This window comes from Ovis aries, chromosome 3 (assembly GCF_016772045.2).
Source record: "Ovis aries strain OAR_USU_Benz2616 breed Rambouillet chromosome 3, ARS-UI_Ramb_v3.0, whole genome shotgun sequence".
In the NCBI taxonomy this organism is placed as follows: Eukaryota; Metazoa; Chordata; class Mammalia; order Artiodactyla; family Bovidae; genus Ovis; species Ovis aries.
The window spans coordinates 191,779,824-191,806,973 of NC_056056.1; the positions used below are offsets into that span (position 1 = coordinate 191,779,824).

General features: G+C 35.1%; 1 protein-coding gene across 13 annotated transcripts in view; it reads left to right on the forward strand.

Moving 5' to 3' along the window:
• The window catches only part of SOX5 (SRY-box transcription factor 5), a 1,147,842-nt gene that overhangs the window by 729,424 nt on the left and 391,268 nt on the right, over positions 1-27,150 (forward strand). For 9 of the 13 annotated variants that reach the window (XM_042247392.2, XM_042247394.2, XM_042247393.2 and 6 more), the window contains one exon: positions 12,808-13,039. In XM_042247392.2, the coding sequence (XP_042103326.1) occupies positions 12,809-13,039 (231 nt within the window). In that variant the 5' untranslated portion in view covers position 12,808. The remainder of the gene's footprint in view (positions 1-12,807; positions 13,040-27,150) is intronic. The other 4 variants (XM_060413316.1, XM_060413317.1, XM_042247398.1 and 1 more) reach the window with 1 other exon arrangement.

Below are 27,150 nucleotides of genomic sequence, written 5' to 3' on the forward strand. Positions count from 1 at the left end.
CCTAACCAGTTATTTTCATAAATGAAAAACTGTATTCTTTTACTGTGGCTAACATAGACATAGTGAATAGGTTATTGCAAACATGTATACGTGTATGTATACACACACACATATATGTACATGTGAACATATGTAGACACATGTACATATACATGTTTACCTCCTCATGAGGTAAACATGAAAATCGACCGGCATGATTTTACTGATCAATAGTTAAGAGATTAGTACTACTCCCTGTAGTAGTAATACTTAGAAATACTTTCCTTTTGGCTTTTTTCTTTATTTTTATGAGTTAACAAATTGGAAGGAGTTTGTTTATATTTCTTTATTTTTTCCGTCAAAATACATACAACTTTTAACCAAATAGTTTTGAATTCTATAGCAAGTAAAAATTGTTAGCATATGTTATGATTAAATTAACATGGTCCTGCCTCATCGTTAAAGAGGTTCCATTTGAAAAGCAAAAGAAAAGAGTATTAATGTCAGTTAATATCAGTAAATATCTTTCCTCTCTTCCTCTTTCTTCTTCTCTCTCTCTCTCTTTTTTTTTTTTTTTTCTCTCTGTCTCTGTCTCTCTCTCACACATACACAGGGTTGCTTAAATACACAAGACACAGACTTCTCTACAAGGTCAAGGATGGAACAATAGGAATTGAATTAATCCCTGTTTCACAGCAGTTGTTCTGATAGAGAGCAAAAGAGATTGCCCTTCTCAGGTATTCGACAGACAGCTTTAAAGATTACCTTCTTTGAGATATTGAGAATGGATATACATCTCCATGTTATTCTTCCAGTATTCTGTCCAGCTAAGTACAACCTGAAATTTATACATGTGGCAACCATGTGTCTCAGAAAAATTCAACAGTCTTCTGATTTTTTAGCCTTTCCTTATTTCTTTAACTCAAAGCACACAATTACTTGTTGAACAATCTGTCTCAACTTTTGGTTTAAAAAATGGTACTTTTTTTGTTGTTGTTACTTATTAATGAGAGTTTTACAATGTGTGTAGGAAGAGATAATTTTTGGTAATCCCTAGATTTTCCCGTTCACTCCTCTATCTGTCCCAGGAATGGATCGTGTGGCTACTCAGTGCTCAGCTTTCAAACTCATAAGGAGCCGAGCATCTGGGGAAACTCAGGAGGTGAGCACTTTCACGCTGACTCAGAGACCAGCCGTGTGACTCCAGTCTGGCGCTGTCACGCCTGGTTATGGAAAGGCAAGAACAATGCCTCCCTTGAGAAAGAGGAAAAAAAGTCTAGTGCAGTCACAATTTTGATGTAAAATTTAAATCATCCCTCCACATCCTGTGGACTTAGAGCTGTCAGAAAGGCAAAACTCATGCTCAAATGGAAAAAAGCTTTTTATTTCCTTAAAAAGTATACCCTTTCTAACTCTAATAACAAGTTTCAGAACCACAAATCTTAATGCTAGATTATTCCAAATAATTTTTAAATAATCAGAACAAAAAGACTTTATTTTTTAAACTGTAGGTAGCTGAAAGTTAAACATTATTTTTCTGTTTGTTTCTGGTTAATGACAAATGTACAACAATACACAAATTTTAAAAATCACAACAAATTAGTACTTTTCTTTCATACTCATTAATTTGGTCATTTTACCTACAATGTAAAAGAAATTTCTCTTCAACATTTAAAGGTCTTAGTCATATTCTATCCTGTTTTAAGCAGATTGGCTGAAATTTAGTGTATCTGATGATTAAAAAGAATCTGATCAAATGTTTAATAGCTCAGATATAGGTGTTACTATTTTTGAGATAAGGAAACAGAATTTTAGCAATTACTGAGTAAGTCTAACTTAGGGATTTTTAAAGTACAGAATTCTTATTACCATATTCTTGTGCTATAAATGACAAATTTTTTGATAATTTTTTAAAGAATCTAGAATTCTATAAGAGCATTTACTTTCTCTTGTCTTTATGAAAGTAACTGTACCTCAGATCCATAAAAGTTCACCTTACCAATTTCTTTCAGTCTTAAACAGACTTATACTGAACTCTGTTTTTTTCTAAATATTAGAACATTATAGAATGATTAGAAGAGAGTTTAAATTTAATGCTCTTTATACCTTTTTATTTATCAGGAATACTTTTGTTTTAAGCACTTAATTTTAAAATAGCACAATTAAAGCATAATATGGTGTTTTGGCCCCAGAGCCCAGCTATTACATTGCTCATAATAAATCAGTCTTCCGTTTAGAAAAATTTTCTTGAGGTCTTCATCTAATAACGTATGGTCTAACTTTGGAGTCAGTTTTTAGCAATTACAATTAGTAAGACCATAAAAGAAAGTAGGAAAGGAATCAAACTTTGAGTTCTGAATCATTGTAGCCTGGAATTTTTCTATCATAAACTGTTATTAAGTGTTTACCTTTGGTATTTGTCTCTCTTGTTTAGAATACAAAAACAAATGTACATTTTAAAGTTTATTTTGCTACAAACTTTAGGTCCATTTATTCAGTTCTGAAATATACTTGTCCAACTAGTAAAGAACTCATTTCTCTCAGATACTGACAAGAATTAAGTTCTATTTCTGAGTCCTTCTCTCTTTCTAACTTCTGATGCATACTATTTTTCTCTTTCTTTTCCACACTTCCCTCAGAAATCTCTCTACCTCTTCATTTTTTTTCTCTTCTTATCCTTTCCTCTTTCTCTGACTGGACAGGCTGGGAAAAGTTATTCGGTAAGAGAGATGCTAGTAAAGAGAAGGCAGAAAGGTGGTGAAACAGTTCAGAGTGGTGCTCTTCTTATCAACGAGAAGGGATAGCGTAAGGAGCTTCTTTGTCTCAATGCAGAGAGCATCTCAGGACCAAACATATGACAAGGTAAACATGGGAATCCACTTTGGTCACTTTGAAAGTTCTTTGTGACTATGACATTTTTCATTAACACAGTTTTAAATACAGTTTAAACTTTTGTAACATTTATTACATTTTTTGTAAATTCAAATTATATTTTAGAACAGAATAAATTTATTCTTAAGTAGCAATAATCCAAAAATTGCTTTTGATTTTAGATTTCAGTGCTGTGGTAAATTTTGTTTGAAAATACTGGTAGAAATGAGTTTCTGGTGACATGTATAGTAAAGATTACAAGGGAATCTAGACTTCTTTATTACTCTGTGTCATCTGTTTTTATATTTTTGTGAAATCTGTATATCTTCTTCTGTTTATAGTGTATGCTAGGACCTGATGAACTTGTCCATGCTTCTAAATAACAATGTAATAAATATGTTCTTTGTGCAGGGGCAGCAATGGGTAGAGAACATAGATTGGCCTGTTCTGTAAGAGAAACTGATGGCAAAGAGGATTTATAGAAAAGAAAAATGTAAACATTTGAAGGACTACATATTTATCACAAATACCTTTTCTATCTAAAAGACTTTTAAATATTATTAATATATATGACATACTTGGTTACAGACTTTATATAGAATTTACAGAGTATACACAAAGCTGACTCTAAACCTAGTAGGAAAACGAAGATGTTCAAAACATGGAAGGGGGCAAAAAGAATATACCATAAGATATGAAGAACAGTAGTTGAGATTTATAGGTAGAAAGTATGAAACTGATCTTTTTCTTTAATGAAATGACATGCTAAGTTTGTCTAAATCTATGTTTATAAGGAGTGTTAGTATTTTCTTTGGTAAGTGGACAGGAGTCGAAACCTGTCCATTCAACGTCTGTGTTGATTCCCCAGGTGGAATAGTTAACCATTCTATTGAGAAAAGAAGAACTCTTTGAAAACCAGTGGAGGTTAATTTCTTATCTTGAATAACCTTCTGACAACAAGCTTAGTTACAAAAGCAACCAGACAAGTAAAGGTGAATATCCTGAACAAGTAGTTTAATTAGTAGGAAAACTTGGCATAACTTCTAGAAAGATAGCACTAATATAATCTTTGGATATGAACGATTACCAGTTTTTATTGTATTTGTGATATTCCATGTTTGTTATTCCCTTAAAAGAGGATTCATCCTTTCAAATATTTCAGTTGTTTTTGAAATGCTTTCTGTCTGCCATACTTAAAATTTAACTTGAGAAAATGGGTATTAAAAGGGAGTATTTAGGAGACGAATCAATGGAAGTTTTAAATTACATAGGTGTCATGGTCCAGAATTTTTAAAGTTCATACTCAGAATGTTTACTTTTGTAGAATCGTTTAGCGAATAATTACATTTCTTTGCATATAACTTGATTTCTCTTCATTTGTCTTCTGTGCTCTATCCTTTTCATACGCTGGTCTCCCAAAGTTGGACGGAGTGCAAAATTTAGATTTTCTCCCCCTCCCACTGCTCTATTTTCTGTTTTTCTCTTGGAGAGACAGCTTTGCTCTTGCACTGCTGTTTATTATAGTGTGAAGACAGAGTAGTGTAACAAAAGATAATTAACCATTTTTATGACTCAGTTTTATTTTTTATAGACCAAAACTCGTAAGAATACCGAATCAGAACATTGTGGAAGAAATCAATGACAAATAATTACAAGTATTGGTCAATGCTCTGCCTGTGTTTAAAAGATTACAGTGACTTAGTTACTTCCACAGAAGTAACTTTAGTTACACAGAAGTCCTCCATTTTCTGATAATCTGTTTCTTTTTAAAATTTTCCAGTCAACAAACAAAGATTTATTTCTGAAATGAATTTAATATTTTCCTCCAAGCTGGCCTTCTTTCTAAAATATGTATTTTTCTTATTAGCAGTATCATTCTGTAACGTCATCAAGGAATCTGTTTATCTATGAATTATCTCACCCCATCATTCCCCTTCTCTGGTTTCCACCCTCACCCTTCTATCAGTTGCTGGTTTCTGAAGGACTTCCCTCCTAGAATGTAATTTTGATTATGTTATTGTGTAGCTCAGCAGTCATCTCCAGTTTCCTTCTACCTCTAGTATCAATCTCACATTTGGTGCAGCTGTTCACACTTGTTAGAATCTAACCTGAATCATAATCATCTGGTCCCTGCCTTTCACCTTTATCTGCTTTTACTCCTCGTAGAATATTCCGCTTGAACCAAACCGTTCTACTCTCACGTATCATTCTGTGTATTGCTTTAATCTGCTGATGTCATTTCTCCTATCTACAATCTCCTCTTCTCTGTGTCTAATTACACCTGATCCATCCTTCACTGCATTGTTGAGTTCCTCTGATCTGTAGGAAGCATTCCCTGATTATTGTAAGCAGGGTGTGCATGCCTGCTAAGTCGCTTCAGTTGTCTCTGACTGTTTGTGACCCCATGGACTGTAGCCCACCAAACTCCTCTGTCTATGGGGTTCTCCAGGCAAGAATACTAGAGTGGGTTGTCATGCCCTCCTCCAAGGAATCTTCCCAACCCAGTGATCAGACCCAAACATCTCCTGCATTGCAGGCGGATTCTTTACCATTGAACCACCAAGGAAGCCCTTAAGCAGGACAGTATCTCTCTAGTATCTATTGTCCATGCTACTGCTAAGTCACTTCAGTTATGTCTGACTCTGTGCAACCCCATAGACAGCAGCCCACCAGGCTCCGCCGTCCCTGGGTTCCAGGCAAGAACACTGGAGTGGGTTGCCATTTCCGTCCCCAATCCATGAAAGTGAAAAGTGAAAGTGAAGTCACTCAGTCGTGTCTGACTTAGCGACCCCATGGACTGCAGCCTACCAGGCTCCTCCGTCCATAGGATTTTCCAGGCAAGAGGTACTGGAGTGGGTGGCCATTGCCTTCTCCGATCCTCCATAGTACTCATATTTATAAAAATCATTTACCTTAAATTATTCTTTCTTGATTTCTTAATGATGTTGCTATCTGTAGGCACATGATAGTCTTTCCATAAATGTGTTTCTGTGAATGAATGAATGAACTACTGAATCTATGTCTTCTGTTTTCATCTACACTGTTCTGCTTTAAAAGTAAACTAGAAGCGTCTTTGTATCTAAGTTACCTGTTTCCTCTGTAACACAAAGGTAACTTGCCTAGCACGAAATAGACACTCTGACCATTCATTTACACATATAAAAATACAATGAGTGACAACTGTGTGCTAGGAATTATGTGGTTATATAATTAAATGTAACTCATCTAATATAGCAGATTATATTATTTAGGGAAAAAGTACAGAACAATTTGGAAAGATTTTTGTTCAGCTTGGAAAAATCACATGAAATGATCATCAGTAGACCTGTATTTTTTTTAAGTGGTCTACTAACAAGAGTTGATGATACTGTCCGAAGTGGGGAAAAGTCATTTCATCTATGGTGGTTGGGGCAGGTTTTAATAAGAGCTGGGATTTTAATTTATTCTTTCTAGGTTTTTAAAAATATTTTTATACATAACTGCAAACCTTGAAAGAAATAATATTATCATTCTAAAAGAATAACCAGTAGAAGGCACTGCTTCCTAGGACTTCATCTCTGAATTAACTAGTCAAAGGTTAAAATGTTTAGAGAAAAACAGAAACTTAAGGGTAACTATAATACACAGAAAGCACTTGCCAATCTGAGTCTTCCATTTTGTACTTGGTCTGTATACAAATTTGTTTGACTTTGTACATATCGTTTTCAAGAATAATTGCAGCAGAGAACATTTGCTAAGCAGACGAGTTAAATTTAAAGCAGTAAGTAGATGAGATTCTGCAGTAACAGATCTATTAATAATTAATGCTGTAGCATTTTTTATAAAGTTACTTCACTTTTATAATATTTTACTTATTGCATTTTAAAAAGAACTATAGGGGTTTTTTCCACAAGTACTTAAAACCTAAATAAACAAGGTTTACCAAATCCTCTACATAGAATTATTAAAAAGAAATTCAGTGTTATCACTGAGCTGGATTTCTTTTTTTCTGACATTAGAGCATTTTCTAAGCCTACACGTCCTGTAAGACTGAATCTTGCAACCGTCTACAGTTAGAGAATAGTAAGATAGTTTCTGGTTTTCAATAGTAGATTTCATCAAACACACATTGATTGAGAGATGACTATATTCAGAAAGGATTGTAAGTCCTGAGTAAGTAGTTGTGGAAAGTAGCTGTGGACAAAACTAAAGTCTTCCTTCTTCAATCTTACAGTGGGGAAGACAGATAAAGAAAATAAATAAAATACCGCAGGTGGTAAATGCTTGGAAATGATGTTGGAGCAGAAAACTAAATGAGATGAAGGAACAAGAAAGTGTGTAATTGGGTTAGGAGGACTTCAGATTGAGAATATCCCTAGTGTGAAAAAATATATTTCAAATAGTGGTGAATTAGTTTTCTGTGGCTTTGTAACAAATTATCAGAGGTTTAGTGATTTGAACTATACAAATGTATTCACTTAACATTTCTAGAGGTCAGAAGTCTTATAGTCAAGATGATGGCAAAGCCCATTCTTTCTAGAGGTTTTAGGGGAAAATCTGTTTCATGGCCTTTTATAGCTTTTTAGAATATGTTCTCCAGCTTGTGATTGCATAGTCCGTTTTCAAAGTCCTGCATAGTATCTTCCTGTCACTCTCTCTGACTCTGATACTCCTACCTCCCTCCCTTATAAGGACCTTTATGATTACTTTGGTTACACTCACAATATCCAGAATAATCTCCTTATCCCAAGTCCTTAATTATATCTACAAAGTCCCTTTTGCCTTGTAAGGTAACATATTCCCTGGTTTCAGAGATGAGAGTTTGGGCATCTTGGGTGGGAGGTATTTTTCTGACTTGCACAAATAACAAATACCACCTGTTAACTGCACATTAGAATCACCTGAAAGTCTTAGAAATTTCTGATAAGCTATGTGCATTCCAAAAACAATAACATCAGAATATCTGGCAGTGAGACTCAGGCAGCAGTAGTTTTTAAACCTCTCCATGTAAATCACTGCAGACGGTGATTACAGCCATGAAATTAAAAGACACTTACTCCTTGGAAGGAAAGTTATGACCAACCTAGGTAGCATACTGAAAAGCAGAGACATTACTTTGTCAACAAAGGTCCTTCTAGTTAAGGCTATGGTTTTTCCAGTGGTCATGTATGGATGTGAGAGTTGGACTATAAAGAAAGCTGAGTGCCAAAGAATTGATGCTTTTGAACTGTGATGTTGGAGAAGACTCTTGAGAGTCCTGTGGATTGCAAAGAGATCTAACCAGTCCATCCTAAAGGAAATCAGTCCTGAATCTTCATTGGAAGGACTGATGTTGAAGCTGAAACTCCAGTACTTTCGCCACCTCATGTGAAGAATTGACCCATTGGAAAAGACTCTGATGCTGGGAGGGATTGAGGGCAGGAGGAGAAGGGTACGACAAAGGATGAGATGATTGGATGGCATCACTGACTCAATGGACATGGGTTTGGGTAAACTTCAGGATTTGGTGATGGACAGGGAGGCCTAGCATGCTGCGGTTCATGGGGTCACAAATAGTCGGACATGACTGAGCAACTGAACTGAACTGATGTAATTCCAATGTGTATTCAAAATTGAGAATGTGAGTTTGAGCAAACTCTGGAAGATAGTGAAGGAGAGGGAAGCCTGGCATGCCACAGTCCATGGGGTTGCAAAGAAATGGACACAACTTGGCAACTGAACAACAAACAGTTCGTAAATTTTTTAAAGCAGAAACCCTGAATTGCATTTTTAAATTCTCATTAGATAAGAGTCTTATGCATAATAAGCAGTGATTAAAGGGTTGTTGATGATATAAAGATTCCTTTTTGTCCTGGAATTAGACATCACTTCTTTGAAGAAGATTTTCTTATCCACGCACCAAGTGAATTAAAGACTACTTTATAAGCTATAATAATCATTGTTATAGTTATAAATGAACTGTATAGTTGTAAACTAACTCCAGAAGTTAATATTACACTAGATTGTAATTGTTAGTCTCATGTCACTTTCTTTGAAGTCTGAGTTTTGTTTCTTGTCCATCTCACACCACAGGAATGACAAAAAGCATCTCTGAATGGATATAGTACAGCATGCCCCAGCTTAGATCCTCAAGTTGTTCTGAGGTGTTCTTGCTCTGTAACATAGACCTGTAGTGTGAGCTGCAGGAATTGGAACCCTACATTTCCCAGATAGACAATACATGGAAATTTTCAATGCCTCCTTAATGCTTTTTTCAAAATTGAGACTTTCATCTATCCAAAATAAAACCCTTTGGTAGATGAAAAAAATTCAAGAATTTAATCGTATTGGCTATTTTGTTATCAATAGTTTTAGAAGTACAAAAGTCAAACACAGATAATGCAACCAACAGATTATTAACTCTTAACATAATTTATGTATTTTGTTTTGCTTCTCATTTTCTAGCCTATTACTCAACTATAACCATAGTCATTATTATTCTAGTAATTTAAAACATCTTGAAGAAATCTTTTACCTGAGCTACATAACAATACTATTATAAGTCCAACACATTTAAGAACATTGTATAAGTCTCTAAGAATGGAATTGAAATAAACCTGAAATATATAATATTTTAGAATCAGTTGATTTTTAGCACCATGCCTCTTTGGTATTTTAGACCTTATAGTTTTTTCTCCATAACATGATATGTGTATGGAGAGACTCTTTATCCAATTAGGTGTAAAAATAGTTTAGATATTGAAAGAACTGGAAGTTTTGCAAATAGCAGTAACTAACTATCTACCTTATATACCTTTTATCTACTTTAAGACTTTTAATTTTCATAGTCATTATTAATAATGATATTAATAAAGTAGAAGTCGGCAGAAAAGTAATGCCTTCTGAAAGTCATGGAATTGTATTAACTAGCCAGCTGGCTATTAAATAAACCATCTGATATAGTTTTCTTTTTGATAACCCAGAAACTGACTCTTACTAATAGCCTGAAATTTTCAGACAGCTAAGAGACTGACTGTATTTAAGACTGAGGTAGGCACCAAAATACCAGTTTAACTCCAGCAAGAATAGTAATCCTACACAGACCATAAATAATATGGTTTATGTAATAAATGAATAAAATTGTAGTCAAGTTTCATGTGAAACCAAGAAATAATTAAACATCTCTTTATTGATTTAATATGATAAATCACTTCTCAAAGACTTTGTGTATTTAAGTATGTTCTGTCATCTCATTCTCTTTATGAGAATCAGAAGTTTGCTTGGACACAGGGAGCTCAAATTCCATGCTTTGTGACAACCTAGAGGGGTGGGATGAGGTGCGAGGTGGGAGGGAGTTTCGAGAGGGAAGGAGCTACATATCCCTATGACTGATTCATGTTGATGTATGGCAGAAACCAATATAATATCATAAAGCAATTATCTTTCAATTAAAAAAATGAATTTTTTCAAAAAAGCAGTTTACTAGGAGAGCATGGAAACAAAACAGTGGGAGTTAAATATCTCTAGTGTTGAGTTATCATATAAAGTTTAATCTGTCAATTTGGGGATAGATAAAGTGTTGCCAATGAGACTAAGAGCTTCCCTGATAGCTCAGTTGGTAAAGAATCCACCTGCAATGCAGGAAAAACGGGTTTGATTCCTAGATGAGAAGGGATAGACTACCCACTCCGGTATTCTTGTGCTTCCCTTGTGGCTTAGCTGGCAAAGAATCTGCCTGCAATGCGGGAGACCTGGGTTTGATCCCTGGGTTGGGAAGATCCTTGGAGAAGGGAAACGCTACCCACTCCAGTATTCTAGCCTGGAGAATTCCATGGATTGTATAGTCCATGGGGTCACAGAGTCAGACGCGACTGAGTGACTCTCACTTCACTTCTTTTTTATTTTTATTTTTACTTTATTTTACTTTACAATACTGTATTGGTTTTGCCATACATTGACATGAATCCACCACGGATGTACATGCGATCCCAAACATGAACCCCCCTCCCACCTCCCTCCCCACAACATCCCTCTGGGTCATGAGACTCAGTCTTTTCTGTTAATCCCAGGCCCTTGCTCTTTCTCCATACTTAGAGTATACTTGGGGTAAACCTTAGTAATGAGATCAGAAATGGTTAAAGATCCCTGAAATGCACTGGCCCAGTCTGTTTCTGTTTTTAAACAGTGCTTGGTAACCACTACTATTTCCTTTCTTTTCTGTGTTCTTCTGCTGATCAAGACTTCTGCTAATAACATTTTTTCTTTAACACTTGATAACTCATTTGATCAGTTTATTGTCAAGTATGACTAACCAGGGAACGTTTCTCTATTGGAGACTGTGTATCCAATGTTGATTTTACAGTTTAACTCTTAGAATGCAATCTGCATTGTCATTTTTGAGTTGTTGTTGCTGCTGCTGTTTTTGTGTTTTTAACGGTGGTGGGTCACACTGTAGTTTTAAAGGTAGTGAAATAAACAGCAGTATTTTTTAATTGAGTGTCTACTCTGAGCAAAATGCTCTGTAAGTCATTTTTCATGTGGAACATAGTTCATTCTCAAAGTATTACAGGTAGATATTTCATCTCACTTTAAAGATGAGTAAACTGAAATAGAGATTAAAGTAAGTCTCACAGCTAGCAAGTAGCAGAATCAGTGTTTTATTTTGTGTTTGTCTGATTCCACAGCCTTTATTTTTTTCTACTCTGCTATTTTATCTTCACAGAATATATCCAGCATTTAAATACATTTGTCTTTCAAAACTTCTAACACTAAGAATAGCATCACTCAACAGAGGTTAGAGCCCTCTCATTTGGTAGTACATTTTAACTTTAAAAATCAGTGATATATATGAATGAAGTGATGTGGTAGTTAGTTCATACTTTCTTGTCCCCTGTATCAGTGGTATAGAATAAGAATGGATGATTTTGTAGACACTCTTTGTTGAACAAAAATTAGAGTGTTTTTCAAGGTCAAATCAAGTTGTAAATACCAGACATTTTTTTAATTAAAAAATTTAACTCTATTCTGCTTCCATGAAAAATTTAATGAAAAGAAAATATGTCTTATGTTTCACTAAACATATTTGCCATTTATTTTTAACCTCCGATAACATTCTCAATCAGACTCAAGTACAAAAAAAAAATCTAAGTGTATTGTCATATAGGCATTAGCTTGTCAAAACAAAACATGCTTATTTAATTTATTTTTTCTTTGCTTAGGTATTCTAAGGAAGAAATAAGTCTGAGAATCTACAGCTAAATATTTCATGAAACTGTGGAAATAAAATTGAAATATTTTTCTATTCTTATCATTTTTTTTAACTACCTACAAATTTTATATTAGAACTAAAAGCCAAAATTGGGTGATTTGGGGATATGAGAGAGAAAAGTCCTTAAATATTTGAGGATTAACAGTGATTGTAGAATTTCTTCAATTCTTAATAAGCTTTAAACAAATATCAAACTTTTTGTTCTGTGACCTGAGGTTTGCCAATAACCAATATTCCTACATTTTACAATAATCTTACTTTTAATGCAGTTTTTTTAATGACAGTCATTCATTTACTTTGTTTATTTTTTGGTGAAAAATTTTTTAGTTATTTCCCTTCCTTTAACTGCCAACAGGATTTGCTATTCATGGATGTTCTGTCTTCAATAAGGTCTATCAACGTGTAAAATGAGATGGGTATTTTTCTTTCCTTTAAAATGGAATGGTCTTTCATTATGCAGTGTTCTTAGGTGAATTCTCTTGTTTAAGAAGCCAGAATACAAGAGAGTGCTATATTAGTGTATTATTCTCACAACAAACAAGCACTGTTCTGTTGCTACCTGCTTGGCCATTGTTTCTGATTGTGTGTGCTTTGCAGTGGTATTTGGATGGTTTCCTGCTCTCTGCCAGCACAAAAAGGCATTTCTGTTACAATGGCCCCTAACCACACAATGACGGCATTAAGGATTTATGTGGAGGTTTCATTATTTTCTCCTCTTTTGTTCCTTCCAGGATGTCTTCCAAGCGACCAGCCTCTCCGTATGGGGAAGCAGATGGAGAGGTAGCCATGGTGACAAGCAGACAGAAAGTGGAAGAAGAGGAGAGTGACGGGCTCCCAGCCTTTCACCTTCCCTTGCATGTGAGTTTTCCCAACAAGCCTCACTCTGAGGAATTTCAGCCAGTTTCTCTGCTGACGCAAGAGACTTGTGGCCATAGGACTCCCACTTCTCAGCACAACACAATGGTAGGTTTCTCATGGGCTGTTGTGCCTACACTCACTGTGTGACCAGTCTGCTCCTCTAGTAGTCTGGCTTCAGTCCTGTGCTTCGTAATTATCATCTACTTAATAGGCACACACAAGATTCACTCCTAACATCTTAGAATTCTTTATAAGTACATTGATTCCAGCAGGGAGTATACTTACACTGTTTTTGTTTTGTTTTGTTTTGTTTTTCAAGAATTCTGCTTTTGAGACACTCCCAACTTAATTAGTGGAAAAACATAATCTAAGAATAATATTAACACATTTAAAATTAGTCCTCAAGAAAGTTAGATATCTTTATATTTCTAATAAAGAGATATATTTCTAATAAAGAGTAATAAAACTCTAATAATTTTTCCAGAAAGAGCTATAGCATTCTTTGAGCATTTCCACCATGATAAATCAGGGTTGGTTTTTTTTTTTTTTCTTTCAACTTCTGCTTCCCTCAGATTGGGTTCCAATATTTCTTACAGTACTGGGAATACTACAGAAGTGCATGTTTCATACAGACAATACATTTCTGATGTAACTGCACTAATTCCTAACTCAGTTCCATTCACTCTGTTGCTTTGATAATTCAGTAATTCCCTTGTACATCCTATTCTAGAATTTGAAGCTCTGGATAATTTATCTGGCCCCTGCTTCTGGGGGCTGGATCACCACAGAAGATTAGGAAGCCATGATTTCACAGATGAGAGGGAGAAGACAGCATAGTATCTTTGGCTGAAGCTTAAACAGAAGACCCACACACAAATAAATAAGGCCTTTAGGTTCTTCTTAGGAACTTAAATGCACAGAAACAGCATGCTGGCAAGGTAGCCTGGCACTTAGCTGCCAGTCAAGCCACCTTGCCTTTTCAACATGACTTCTTGGGTGGGTGTCACATTTTTTGTGGCCCCTATTCTTCTCCTTCAAGGATGCCAGTGCTGTTAGTTTGAACCAGGTCACACCAACAAAAATATTTCTTCATACATTCTCATATCTTTAAAAAAAAAGGCTCTGATTCTGTTAAATATTTATTTATTTATTTATTGCGGGATGGTGGGACTTCTCTAGGGAATGATTACACATCCTAAATGTGTTTGGTACCGAAATACACCTACTTGTTTACGTCATTGAATTACTGGAAATAGAATTAAACCAACAAGAAGAATCAGATTATCTTCTAATATCTGTGAAATAAACACTGTCCTTTGATAATTCACATTAGATTTAAATACTTCCATTCAAATTTTAAGCCTCAAAGGCAGAATTTTTGTGAGCATTTTTGACTGTGTGCCAAAGTTTTCTTACCAAGAAGAATGTTTTAGCTAACCCTTATATAGTACTCTTACAGGTGTGTTGTTTCAAGCACATGATATATATTAACTCATTTAGCCATCACAATAATTCAATGAGGTGTTACCATTAATCCCATTTTATAGGTGAGGGGGAAACTGAGGCACAGTGAGTCTAAATAGTTTGCTCCAGATCACAGCTAGTAAGTTGGAGAACCAGAGTTTACCCAGATGGTCTGGCTTTGGATTTCATGCTTTTAAATTTTCCAAGCTCTTCACAATTATGCACACACGTTTAATATTCTGATTATCTCTTATTTGTCAAGTTAAATCATACTATCCAGAAGTCCTCCTTCTTTCCCCTCTACTATGAGGTCATGTTAGTAATGTGCAATGATATAACTTCTTGGCCTCCTTCACAAAGATTAAAACTAGAAAAACAAAGGGGGAAAATGACAGCAAGTAGCTCAACAGGGTAGAGAGATCAGACTCCCCGTTTGACATTGCGTCAGTGCGCATGCTTTTCTCCCTCTCAATGTGTTGACCGTTGCCTTCTTTCAGGGAATTTCATGTGGGGAGTGCTTCTTGGTTTGGTGTTCCTGTAATACTTCTGTAAACATAAACACACACATTTAAAGGAGTGACTATAAATAATTATTGCTAGAAGAGAGGGGAAACTGTCTTAAGTACACTCAAGGATGGATATGAGAAAAGTATGTTAAATTGTTAACACATACTGTAGTTGGCGCAAGTGGATGCTACAGTGCAGGATGTTAATGAAAATGGAATCCAGTTTGTAATGGAGAATACAGTCTAAGTAAAACCTATGAACTACCTTCTTTGTACCAAGTTTTTGTTGTGCACTATGGAAATAATTTTCATAAGGCATGACTCCTTTCCTCAAGCAACTTTACCCAGGAGAGAAATTCTTAACTAGGGTCTGTGGCTCTCCTGAAGATAAATGGAGAATTCTCTGTGTGCACACATGTGAGTAGGGTTATGGTTTTAATCAGATTCTCAAGTAGATCTGAAGCCCCCAAAGTTTAAGATCTGCTGTACTTGATGTTAATACAGTGTGCATTCAAATGATTTAACTTAATTTTAGTAACATCAACACTGATATTTTCTTTTACTGTATATGTCTACTTGGTTTCTAAATTTGTTCCTGCCTCAAAAATTTCTTGATTTCTTTCATATGATCTCAAATTTCCAGCCTCTCCTCTTTCCCATCTTCCTTTCAACTTCCACTAGACTTGTTTCCCTGAGAAAAGAGTTGGATTATTTATCCCACTTTGGAAACCAATGTATGTCCTTGTTGCCTATGGGATTTAGTCTACAACTCTCTTCGCATAAAGGCTCTATATAGACTGGCACCCAAATATGCCTTTTGTCTCCTCTTTGGCCACATCCTGCCAAAGACCCAGTGCTTCAGTCTTGTGAAGGTTTTCATGAATGTTCATGAACGTACCAGGTGACCTCTAATGACACAAACTTATTCTTTCTACCTGAAAAATTCTTCTTATTTTACTTTCCTGGTAAATTGTGTTTCTCCCACAAGACTGAATTAAAAATTGCTGCTTTTTAGATGCTTTCCCTAACTTCCCAAGGCAGAATGGTTGCTGTTCTTTATCCATGGTACATGTTTATATCTTTTCTCATGGTCTGTGTTATAAATTATGTATCTACATGTCTGCCTTTCTATGCACTGTACTTCTCCTTGAAGGCACTGCTGCTGCTGCTAAGTCACTTCAGTCGTGTCCGACTCTGTGTGACCCCATAGATGGCAGCCCACCAGGCTCCCCAATCCCTGGGATTCTCCAGGCAAGAACACTGGAGTAGGTTGCCATTTCCTTCTCCAATGCACGAAAGTGAAAAGGGAAAGTGAAGTCGCTCAGTCATGTCCGACTCTTAGCAACCCCATGGACTGCAGCCTACCAGGCTACTCTGCCCATGGGATTTCCCAAGCAAGAGTACTGGAGTGGGGTGCCATTGCCTTCTCCTCCTTGAAGGCACAGTTATATATATATATATACACACACATGTTATATATAGTTGTATTTCTGATACCCAGTATATAATAGATACTCAATTTATGAGTACTGATTAAACAGCAAATTTTATATGGATGATTAAATAGGAAATATGTTTTGAGCAAAGATGTTAAGCCATTATTCATGGTGAATATGCTGATTTTCTAAAAATTTTAGAGCTAAAGTAGAATATACTAATGTAGTACGGAACGTATGCTATAATAGCCATGATATATTCAGCTGTTAAGCTGATTAAGATATAATTTTACCCAGTTATCGAAATGATTAAATACATTCATAGAATTGTTATTCAACACAAAATTCTTTATTTTTTTCTGAATACTAGGCCACTGTCATATTCATGTAAGTCCTTTTATTTCAATAGTAACATACATTATTTTTTTCCTATTCAGTATCTTTGAAAACAGAGGGAATGGTTCATTATCTTTGTATCATAGAGTTGAATTTTAGGAAACCAAAAAACAGGTTACCAGATTTCATTGCTGGTTTATATGTGACATTTATACTCCATTCTTTAATAAAAAAGAGAGATGTTGAGAGGTCTACATTTTGTTTTGCCTACATAGTTTAGAGACAAAGTAAAACTTCTGAGTAATCCCTTTAATGCCACTTTGAGGTTATAGAGAAATGCTTTCAGTATAAAATGTAGGTTGGAAAATATTTCCTGAGATAGAAGATCTGTACACCTCATGACTGCTGCCATATATTGAATTTGGGGAATTAGGGTCCTGTGTTCATATTCCAGGTATGCAAGTGTTAAGGTTTGAAATGGGTCAGATAAAGATGGAATTTTTCCTTTCTGAAGTTGTGGGTTTTTGCCTTGATATTTTGGAGAATTAAGCTAAATGGCTAACTAAGACTAACTCCCCAAACATGTATAACTGTTTTAAATACTACAAGTCCTGTTCTTGGAGAGTTTTACTTACTGTTCAGAATAATATTATACTATAATAATATTATATATAATTATAATAATATCACATAGGTATAAAATACTGTCAGATTTCTAGTCAATATAAGATTGAGATACGTAATTATAAATATAAAAAGACTGATTCTGTTGGTCCTTCTCTGAAGCTCTCATAATCTTGTCAGGAATCCCCATATAATCTTCAAAAAGGTAAAAGACAAGGTTGGCAAGTGTGTTTATGACATGAGTGGAAAGGCAGTCCTGGGCTTTATGTTTATGAAGGACGAACTTTCTTGTCGCCTCTGCCTGTTTGTTTGTTTGTTTGTTTGTTTTTTTGACATGAGTTTGGAGGCTGTGACTTCAGATTTTCAGAGACAAGCAAGAGACACTATAATTTCTGGCTCATTTTTAATGATAGTTCTGACATAGGTAGACTTATTTCATAATGCAAAGGACTATCCAGAACATGTCCTTATGTCAGTCAACATGATTATTTATGAGCACAAGAGGGAAACAGAGTAAGTCTGAAGGGAAATCAAGTAGCAGCTTGAGAGGCAGCCAGGGTCCTCGGTGGTGGCCATGTTGGTATTCATTTTATCTGGTTACATGCTACTTCTGCTGCTTAGATGGTTGTTATGGTGTCAAAAGGGATGTGAAATGGAAAGCTTGACCACCTGTGCTTACTGAATAACCAGTTGTCTTTTTTTCCCCTATAAAATGTTTTCTCTTACCTCAGACAAACTCTCTTTTGACTTAAGTTCCTCTTGAGTTGAGTGAATAGTTTTGTACGACTGCAGAGTGGGGATACACTGCTGCTTCCTTCCCAAGATTGATTTTTAAAGTATACAGTTACTTAAGAATACAGTTTTTAGAAAACTAATTTGAATTGTTCTCTCAATAAATAACTGAATTTTATATGATGTATATACTATATTTGCATATAATTGTTTGAACATATAAAGACCCAGTGGATTTGTAAGCATGATGCTATAATATACTCTCTTATCTCATGAATTGCTTATATTAATAAGATTTTCCTGGAATTGTTAAAGAACTTTGAGTATATGATGTGCTGATTAGGTTTAGTAATTGGATGTATCTTAATGTATTTAAGCATACAGAGACACTAGTTATCATAAAGTAACATTCAGTGTGCATTGGTTTCTTCCTGAAGTCCAGCAGCAGAATAAAAAGGAGTTTTTTTTAAGCTGATCTTCTATAGAAGTAGAACATATAACTGAGAACCAAGCATGAAATTATAGCAAAGCTCCAGTGTATGAAATGCAACCTTTAACACTTATACACTGAAAGGATTCATTCAGTGCCCATGACAGAGAGAGACTTTTACTTGCTCAGGCTCACTGTCAACTCTTGGGATCTTTTATTTACCCAATATAATTTTAATTGCTATATGATAGCTGTGTCTTGAAATACCCTTTGTATAAATTTTGCTTACAATCTGACAGTTGTTAGTAATGCATTTTCGATGTTTGACTAGGATAATTTTATGTGTGAAGTACTGTTCAGAAAACTTGAGAAGGAAAAGAGAAAACTACATGTGTTATTTAAAAATAAGTCACAGAATAGGACCTTAATTATGGTATGGTAAAGATTCCTATTTTTATGTGGTGGTTTTTATAAGCTTTTAAATTTCTGGTTACCTTTGTGCATCAAACTAGCATAAGTTATTGTGATGGTATAATGCATACTGTTGTTAACACTAGTACAATTATTTTGCCAGTTCTAATAATGAGAATTTCATTGTTTAGAAAGAGCATTCTCCTACATTCTAAACAAAAGTGTAATTACTTTTGAATGATGTGGAATGTGCTTAGTTTAATACCATGGAGAATAGATTCAGAAAGATTCAGATAAAGTAAGCTTGGAAGCCATATGTGCAGTGTAGCAGTAAAAAATTATGAGAGTAGGCAGTATAAATCTACACACACACACACCCGATTTCACACACTTTTATCTATAACTGTTGCTTCTGTAAGAGATAGGCTTGCTTATCTAAACAAGGCCAATTCATTTGAAACAAGGTGAAAATGATGACAAGTTTGTATTTGTTTTTTATGCTAAATTGATGTTTATCATACAATGAAATTACATTGTTTTGAACATTATTCTGTAAATGTTGTCAGAAAATACCACACAAAGGAATTTATTTAGATAAAATGCTAGGCTTGTATTTGAATGTAAGTGGTTCAATCTTTATATTTCCATTGTTTCTGAAAATTACCCTCAGGCTAGAAGGAGTGTGTGTGTGTGTGTGTGTGTGTGTGTGCATGTGCTCAGTTGTGTCTGACTCTGCAATCCCATGGACTTAGCCTGCAAGGCTCCACTGTCCATGGGATTTTCCAAGCAAGAATACTGGAGTGGGTTGCCATTTCCATCACCAGAGGATCTTTCCGACACAGGGATCAATCCTGTGTCTCTTGCATCTCCTGTGTTGGGAGGTGATTTTTTTTTTTTTTTTTTTTACCAGTAGTGCCACCTGAGAGGCCCTTTCCTAGAAGGAATGAGGACATATGGAAACCAATTAGTTGGGATCTGTCAAACTCATCTATTAAGTTGGTCAATAGATCTGGTTGTGTCCTGTTACCACACAACTCCTTTCCATCCAGGTGTGAGAGCATCTAATATGAGATGGAGAAAACCTTGATTCATGTGATGTCCACAGTATTTGAAGTACTACTGTTGAGTTTAAAGTTAACCAGGCTTTGAGAAATGGATGTATTCTTACATACCAAAAAGTACTATGTGTATTGCCAGATAGTTCAAGACTCTTTTTTTTTAATTAATTAACTTATTTTAATTGGAGGCTTATTACTTTACAATATTGTAGTGTTTTTTTGCCATACATCAACATGAGTCAGCCACAGGAGTTCAGGACTCTTAATGAGGATCCACCGTGACCTTCTTCACAGAGTGCTATGCAGTGACAGGGGAATAAGTAAGAACTTCTCATGCTGTGGTAATGGGGCAAAATGTGTTTGCTTAAGAAGATCTGGTCTAATGGAATTTAATTGCTCTCATTTAATAGGGGTGTTGTGAAAAGATTCAACTCAGATATATACAATGGATACCTATCAGCAGAGATGCAGAAATGAATAAGAATTAGTCTTTTTCCTCATGTGGCTTTTTGTATAGTATGGGGGTAAGATGAGCACAAAAGTCACCAGATTGTAATATAAAATATTAGAACCCTGATACAGGCTAAAAGGTGCTAAGCAGATTCACAGTTGAAGTATAACTCATCTATGGGGATCAGAAACATATTAATATGAAACTGTCCCATGAGAAAATTACTAGATGCCAGGATATTAAAAATATATGCACATTGGATCATTACTATTAATGCAAAGTCTTTATTTTATAATTTTGCATTGTTTTGTTTTTGCTTAAATATCTTATTCCCAGAAGAGATAACTAAGTAAGAAAAAAGAGGAAATATATACAAAAGACAAAGTGCCTGGTAAAAGGTCTTATATAAAATATAACGTTAGTAAAATATATGCCTCGTTTTAATAGGAATAAAAACAACTACTTTAGTTATTAGTGTTCTGAATATTTCCTTTCTTTAATCTGGATAACCACTTTGAATGAAAATGGAAATGAAGTGGAAAGAATGGTGGAATATTTGACTAGGATGCTAGAAACAGCATGGATACTAGGAAGCAGTGCTGGAGACAAACTTGAATGGTGCTCCTGATTTTTGTGGACGGGATAGGTGTTCATCTTTATCCCATTCATTATTCTTGTCTATTTGAAAAAATAGTCACTGTCTAAACATTGAGAGTTATTTGGTAGAAATTTTTAGAACTTCAAACCTGAGAGACAGCATCTCAAGTAACCCTGGGAGAACTGCTCCAATGAGACACAGGGGGAAGAGTCAGACTTACTTACAGAAGTTTTGCATCAAGGGGAAAGGTAGTCTGAACGTCAGAAGATTACTGTTAATTAAAGAGCAGATATCTCCAGTTAAGGAATTTAGCGCTTTTCTAGGTATGGGAAGATGTTAAGAGTCTGCGCCCGCTGAAATCATTCCTTTCATGTACATCTCGGCTCTCTGGGGCCGATGTCCTGTATTTTTCACCCCCACCCCACCCCTGCTCTGAAGTGTTCATCATAGGGAGTGGCTGCAGCTTAATGGCTGCCAGATTGCAGGTATTGTTCTCCTTCCTGGGTGCCCTCTAGGCTCAGAAATTTATGTTCGGAAGGCAAGAATCACTAGTGGCTGTGGCATCCTTGTTTATTCATATGGCAGGAAATACTCCATTTCTCATCCTCATACCTGCATGATGGGATGATTTGTATTTGGAAGTTGAAAGTGTAGGAACCAACCTTTATTCTTTTTCTCAATGTTTCTTATAAATTTTATCTCATTTTTCTTCCTTTGATCCTTTTCATTTGCTCCTCTTCTTCTTCTCTCTTTCAATTTACTTCTGTCAGAAAACATTCTTAATGGATCTACTCGTGGATCTCAAAGGAGCCATTATCAAGAACGGAGAATCAGCACCATTGTGCTCTGATACGGACTTCCTTCTTAGTTACATATACTGCCTCTTGGGGGATTGCCAAACCTTCCCGCAGTTAGGCTAGTCACTGTATAGAGATCAGCTGGTTCTACGATAAAGTTTTCACTGATTTTTTTTTTTTTTTTAACAAAGACTGTGTAGTTAGATTTTAACAAAACTATATCCTCAGTTTATTCAGGGATTATGTTCTTCTAACTTTTCATGATGCACTGTTGATAGTAGTGATCATTTCATTTTTGATATCCTAACATGGCAAACAAAAAAGCCTTATATTGATTTGCAAATTAGTTTTTGAAATTGTACTAATCAGTGAATCCAAGTGTCTGGGACATAGTGCTTTAGTGGATGTCCAAGCGCTTTGTGTGCCTATGACAAAGTTTCATTTTAAACTATTTGACAACTTCTGTTACTATGTTCATTCAGTTCTTTACTATTGCTTTAACTTAATTAATTGTTTTTGTCTTCATATTTTTTTCCAAAATTTTGTATTTTTATAGAGACTGCTAAAAATGAGAAATAGGAATGGAGACCATTTTACATAATTAGAAAGCAATTTTGATGTTTGCATCACTATATTAACTTAATGTAAGTCATAATAGTGATGAGTTTGTTATTATTTCTTACATTAATACTTGCAAAGGACAGTTATTTAAGATAATCCAAAATAAATTAGAATTCCGCAGTGCTGGTGCCTGAATTTTTAAGAATTAGAATGAAATCTACAAGACTCAATAACTAACTTGCTAATGAGACCTCAAAATATTTCAGATAATACTTAAACCATGCTTCCTCTTGGCTATGTTAGTTAGGTACAATGATCTATTGTACCTAAGAAGGTAAAGTAACCTTTGTATAGCAGTCTCTTTAAAAAGCACAACCATTAGCACTTAATTTGGATCTTAAGAAAGTAAAGTCATAAAAATAATATAAGGTAGTATTGAACTTTCATGGCAATTCCTTTTCTCACATAGTTTGACAATTAGGCTCACATAGCTTCTCTTTTAAAAGTTTCAACAAATACCTTGATTTGGGGGGTGTTAACTTAAAAATACAAAGAAATCGTATAGTATAGAAAATCTAATGAGAAGACGTGGGACAGTTACAAGAGGAATGATTCTTTGAGAAATGACAATCTGAATTCAAAATGCTTAGAACACTAATGCTGCATTAGATAAATTTAAAAGCATTAAATGTATTTAAATTCTCTATTTCTCCTGTAAATTCTGAGATGCCATAATTTATACTAGCATTAAAACTGAATTCATGGTAGCAGTTCATTTTGCTACCATTTTTGACCACTGTATGCCATTTCCCCCCATTTCTTGTTCTAGAAAGTAAATTTTATGTTTTTCTCTATTCTGCTAGATAAAGAGAGAATGTTCTTTCTTATTTGAAGTGAGAAATAAATATAAAGCTAACTTAGGTTGACAATTGTAATCAGTCTCTTTGGTTATATATATTCTTTGTACAAAGGCAAAATGGTTTCAAAGTTTCTCCCCATACACCGTTTTTAGGAATGATCCATGTGAGTAAGATGAGGTGTGTATGTAAGTAGAGCAGCCTTGGCTGGCTCTGTGACACTGACATCACATGATAAAGTAAATGAACACAGTGACTGGATTTTGTGTCTTATTTAGTCAAGGCTGAGTCTGTGGCAGCAGAGCAAACAATGTTATCATTATATAGAGAAGCAGTGTTTACTTCAGTGTCTCTTCTTAGCTCTTAAAGATCTAGCCTGACTCCAGATAAAACAGTTAATCTTTTGGTGCATGTCCCTAAGCAAGAAAATAACATTCTAAGGGTTAATAAAAACTTTTTAAAATGGAGGTAAGATATGAAAAAGGAATATAATCGCAAAGCTACCATTAAGTAGCTTTGTACAAAGTATGTACAAACACAGAATATGTATTGTGTACAAATACAAAATATGTACCATGTAAAAAGACAACAGAAAACAAGTTACAGTAACGGTGTTCCACTTAATAAAGTACTAAGCTCTGTAACCAGCTCTTGCCACTTCTGGACCCTTCCCTCTATGTAAGTGTACGTCTTGGAAATGAGCTAGCTGTGCTGTTACAAGGATCCATCATCAGGCTTTGTGGCGGTGACTGGCATGCTTTGCACACTTGGGAGACAGGACTCAGACTCAGAGAGCACACTTCTTGTGTATCTGAGATTCTGATTTCCCTAGGGTTATCCGTGGAATATAAGAAGCAACTGTGAAAGTCTTGTGTGAATATATTTTACAGCCTATCTTTAGTCTGATCTTTGCAACCCAGATATGGAAGATTTCAAACAGTCGACACTCTTTAGAATATGGCATTCAATAATTAATAATAATAGGAATGTATAGTGTTTCACTGTTTTCTTTGTACCAACCACCCTGTGTTTATTATCTTAGTCAATTTTGTCAAACCAGTGAGTTCTGTGATTTTTTTTTCCCATTGTACAGGCAGATAGCTGTCTTAGAGAAAGGGATTTGCCAAATATACATAAGGGGTATAGTTTGGATTTGTGACATCAGAACTTAGTATCTGTGCTCACTGCTTTTCCATTCATACAAACATTAAAATATTTTTTTCATAGTTTATCAGAATATATAATTTTAGAAGCTTTTAGAAATACTTGTACGAAATGCAGGTGAAACAGCTGTTGCTTGATTATTATACTTTAACTCAGAGTTAACTTGATTTTTAAGTGTTTTTAAAGCTGGATTTAAATAGAGCAACAGGTTTAACTATTTCAGAATGTGAATTTGAAGTTCTACATTGGCTATTGGGCAATATGTGAAACTTCAGATGATTATTTGCTAAACCTTTCATATAAAGATTACTATTAAGTTTTGCTCTGGCTCTAAGGCTCTTGGCATAGCATAATTGTTTCGACGAGTCCTCTAGTGATAAAACTACCAAGGAAGTGCCAGGTTCTGCTGGTTGGCCTCTGTATGGCATTTGGCAAGTTATCAAAATTCTCTGCACCTTGTTTTATCATCTGTAAAATGGGAATGATTACAATAGCATCTTATTTTGAGGATATTGGTAATATTTAAAGAAGTCAGTTCACATAAAGCACTCTGGTACTTGGAATGTAGCAGGAGCTTAGTAAATCTTAGTTATTAGCTAAAGTGACTAAGGAATTAAGTTCTTTGATCTCAGAGAAAAATGGCACATTGTATTAAATGTCAGTTGCTTTAAGTTCCTGTAAATTTAAGAAACTTACAAGAAAACCCTAAGTTAAGGAAAACTACTTTAGAAATGAGAAATCCAATAGAAATCTCAAGCTTTTGTGATTGAAAAGTTTCTTTTACTTATTTTTTTTGTAATTTGTAAAGGAGACGATTCATTCAATCTGAGATACTGTCCCTCAGTCAAATACTTTGAACAGATTTCAGTTGTCACAGATATTGTTCATTGGCAGTTTACATTTTTGCTTAATGTTATTTAAGGCTATTCATCAACTGCAGACACCACTGCAGTAGAAAGCTACATAAGCCAGGTCAGAACTGTTTTGATACGATGATGAGATAAAGAATGAGGTGGTAAAGCGCCTACACTCTCCCTTAAACAGTGTGGGTTCTAATCATAACCCCGTGTTTTGTGATGTGTGTGACCTTGTCTTCGTTTTGTAGCATCTTATGTATCTTTGTTTTCTCATCTAAAGCTGGGGATGATAATAGAACCTTCTAATATATAGAGGGGTATAAGGATTAAATAGGGCTTCCTGGTGGCTCAGTTGGTAAAGATCTGCCTGCAATGCAAGAGGCACAGGTTTGATCCCTGGATGAGGAAGATCCCCTGGAGAAGGGAATGGCAACCCACTCCTATTCTTGCCTAGAGAATTCCATGGACAGAGGAGCTGGGCGGGCTGAAGTCCATGGGGTCAAAAGGAATCGGACATGACTGAGTGACTCAAACAAGAATTGAATAGCACAATTTTCATAACTGGCCTTGAACCACGCCTGTCGCTTAGGAAGAACTTAATAGATGCTTATTTATTGAATAGTTTTCATGCTATTGAGTAATTACTGTTAATTACCAGGACAAAACATTGTCTTCTTTTAGTCTCCCAATAATCATGCTTTCCCTTTTAGTAACATGGAGGAATATTAGCAACATTCCCCTCCCCATTTAAGTGGTTCGGTAGTCTTACCACTTAGCTTTGTCAGTATCTTTGGATGTAGTTTATCTTGAAAATGAAAACTCTTATTTACGGGAGAAATGGTTCCCATGGGTAAAAGGTCTGTCTTCTTCAGTTCTATACACCCTAGAGTCACACAGTGGCTGACCCTCAGCAAGGATCTCAAAATAGTTACATGAATGAATGAATGTCTCCAAAATCTTTGTTCAGAGAAGACATCCTGAGTGCAACTTTCCTTATCTATACGCTGAAATAACAAAACTTAGTGAGAGTTGATGTAATGATTAAATGAAATAATTACCTGGCGCAGTGTTTGTCATATCATGAATATTCAGTTAATGTGAGCTCCCTTTTTAACCCCCTTCTAATTCTTTCAGCCCATTTACTCTCTAAAGAGTGATAGAAGTCAAAGCATTTCTTCTGTAGCTTCATATAATAATACACCTCTCTCCAAACAGTTTACCAAAGGGAAGCAACATCAAGACAAAACAACAAAAATATTTTGCAACAAAATATTTTAAAAGTTGCTTCAGTTTTCTTGTATGGACATACTAAAGACTACATGATGATTTTCTTTTAGCACACAGTTAATGAAATTTATTACTATAGTTTTATTATTATGTTCACTTTTGATTTTTAAGTTTCAGGACATTTAAAAATTTCTATTTGATTTCAGGTATTTTAGAGGCACTAAAATCCCTAGGGGATTTAGATTTTTATTAGTATTATATTTATTGATCATTTAAATATAATACTAATTAGTATTATATTTATTCATCATTTAGTCCTTTCTTCTCTCATTTCTATTTGTTTATAAGAGTAGCTTGAGATGATATAAAAAGGGTATGATATGGATAAGAGGCACAATACAAATGAATTTTGGAATGTAACAGTTCAACCTGTCAGAATTTGGACATCTGTTAAAAAACAAAATTCAACTGAGTAGATTTTAAAGATCTCATTGCCTTTATTCAATGGTTAATGAGTTGGACAGCATCCTATCTAGCAGATAGAAGGGGCTTTGAAGACCTGGACAAAATGAAAGACTTTCATAGGCCAAACGGAGTGGGACAAGGAAGTGATACTAGCGAAAAAGCAGATTGGTTGTGACAAGGTCACTTTGCTTTAGGAGATGATAGTGCCCTAACAGGCAAATTACCTCACAGTGATTCCTGAT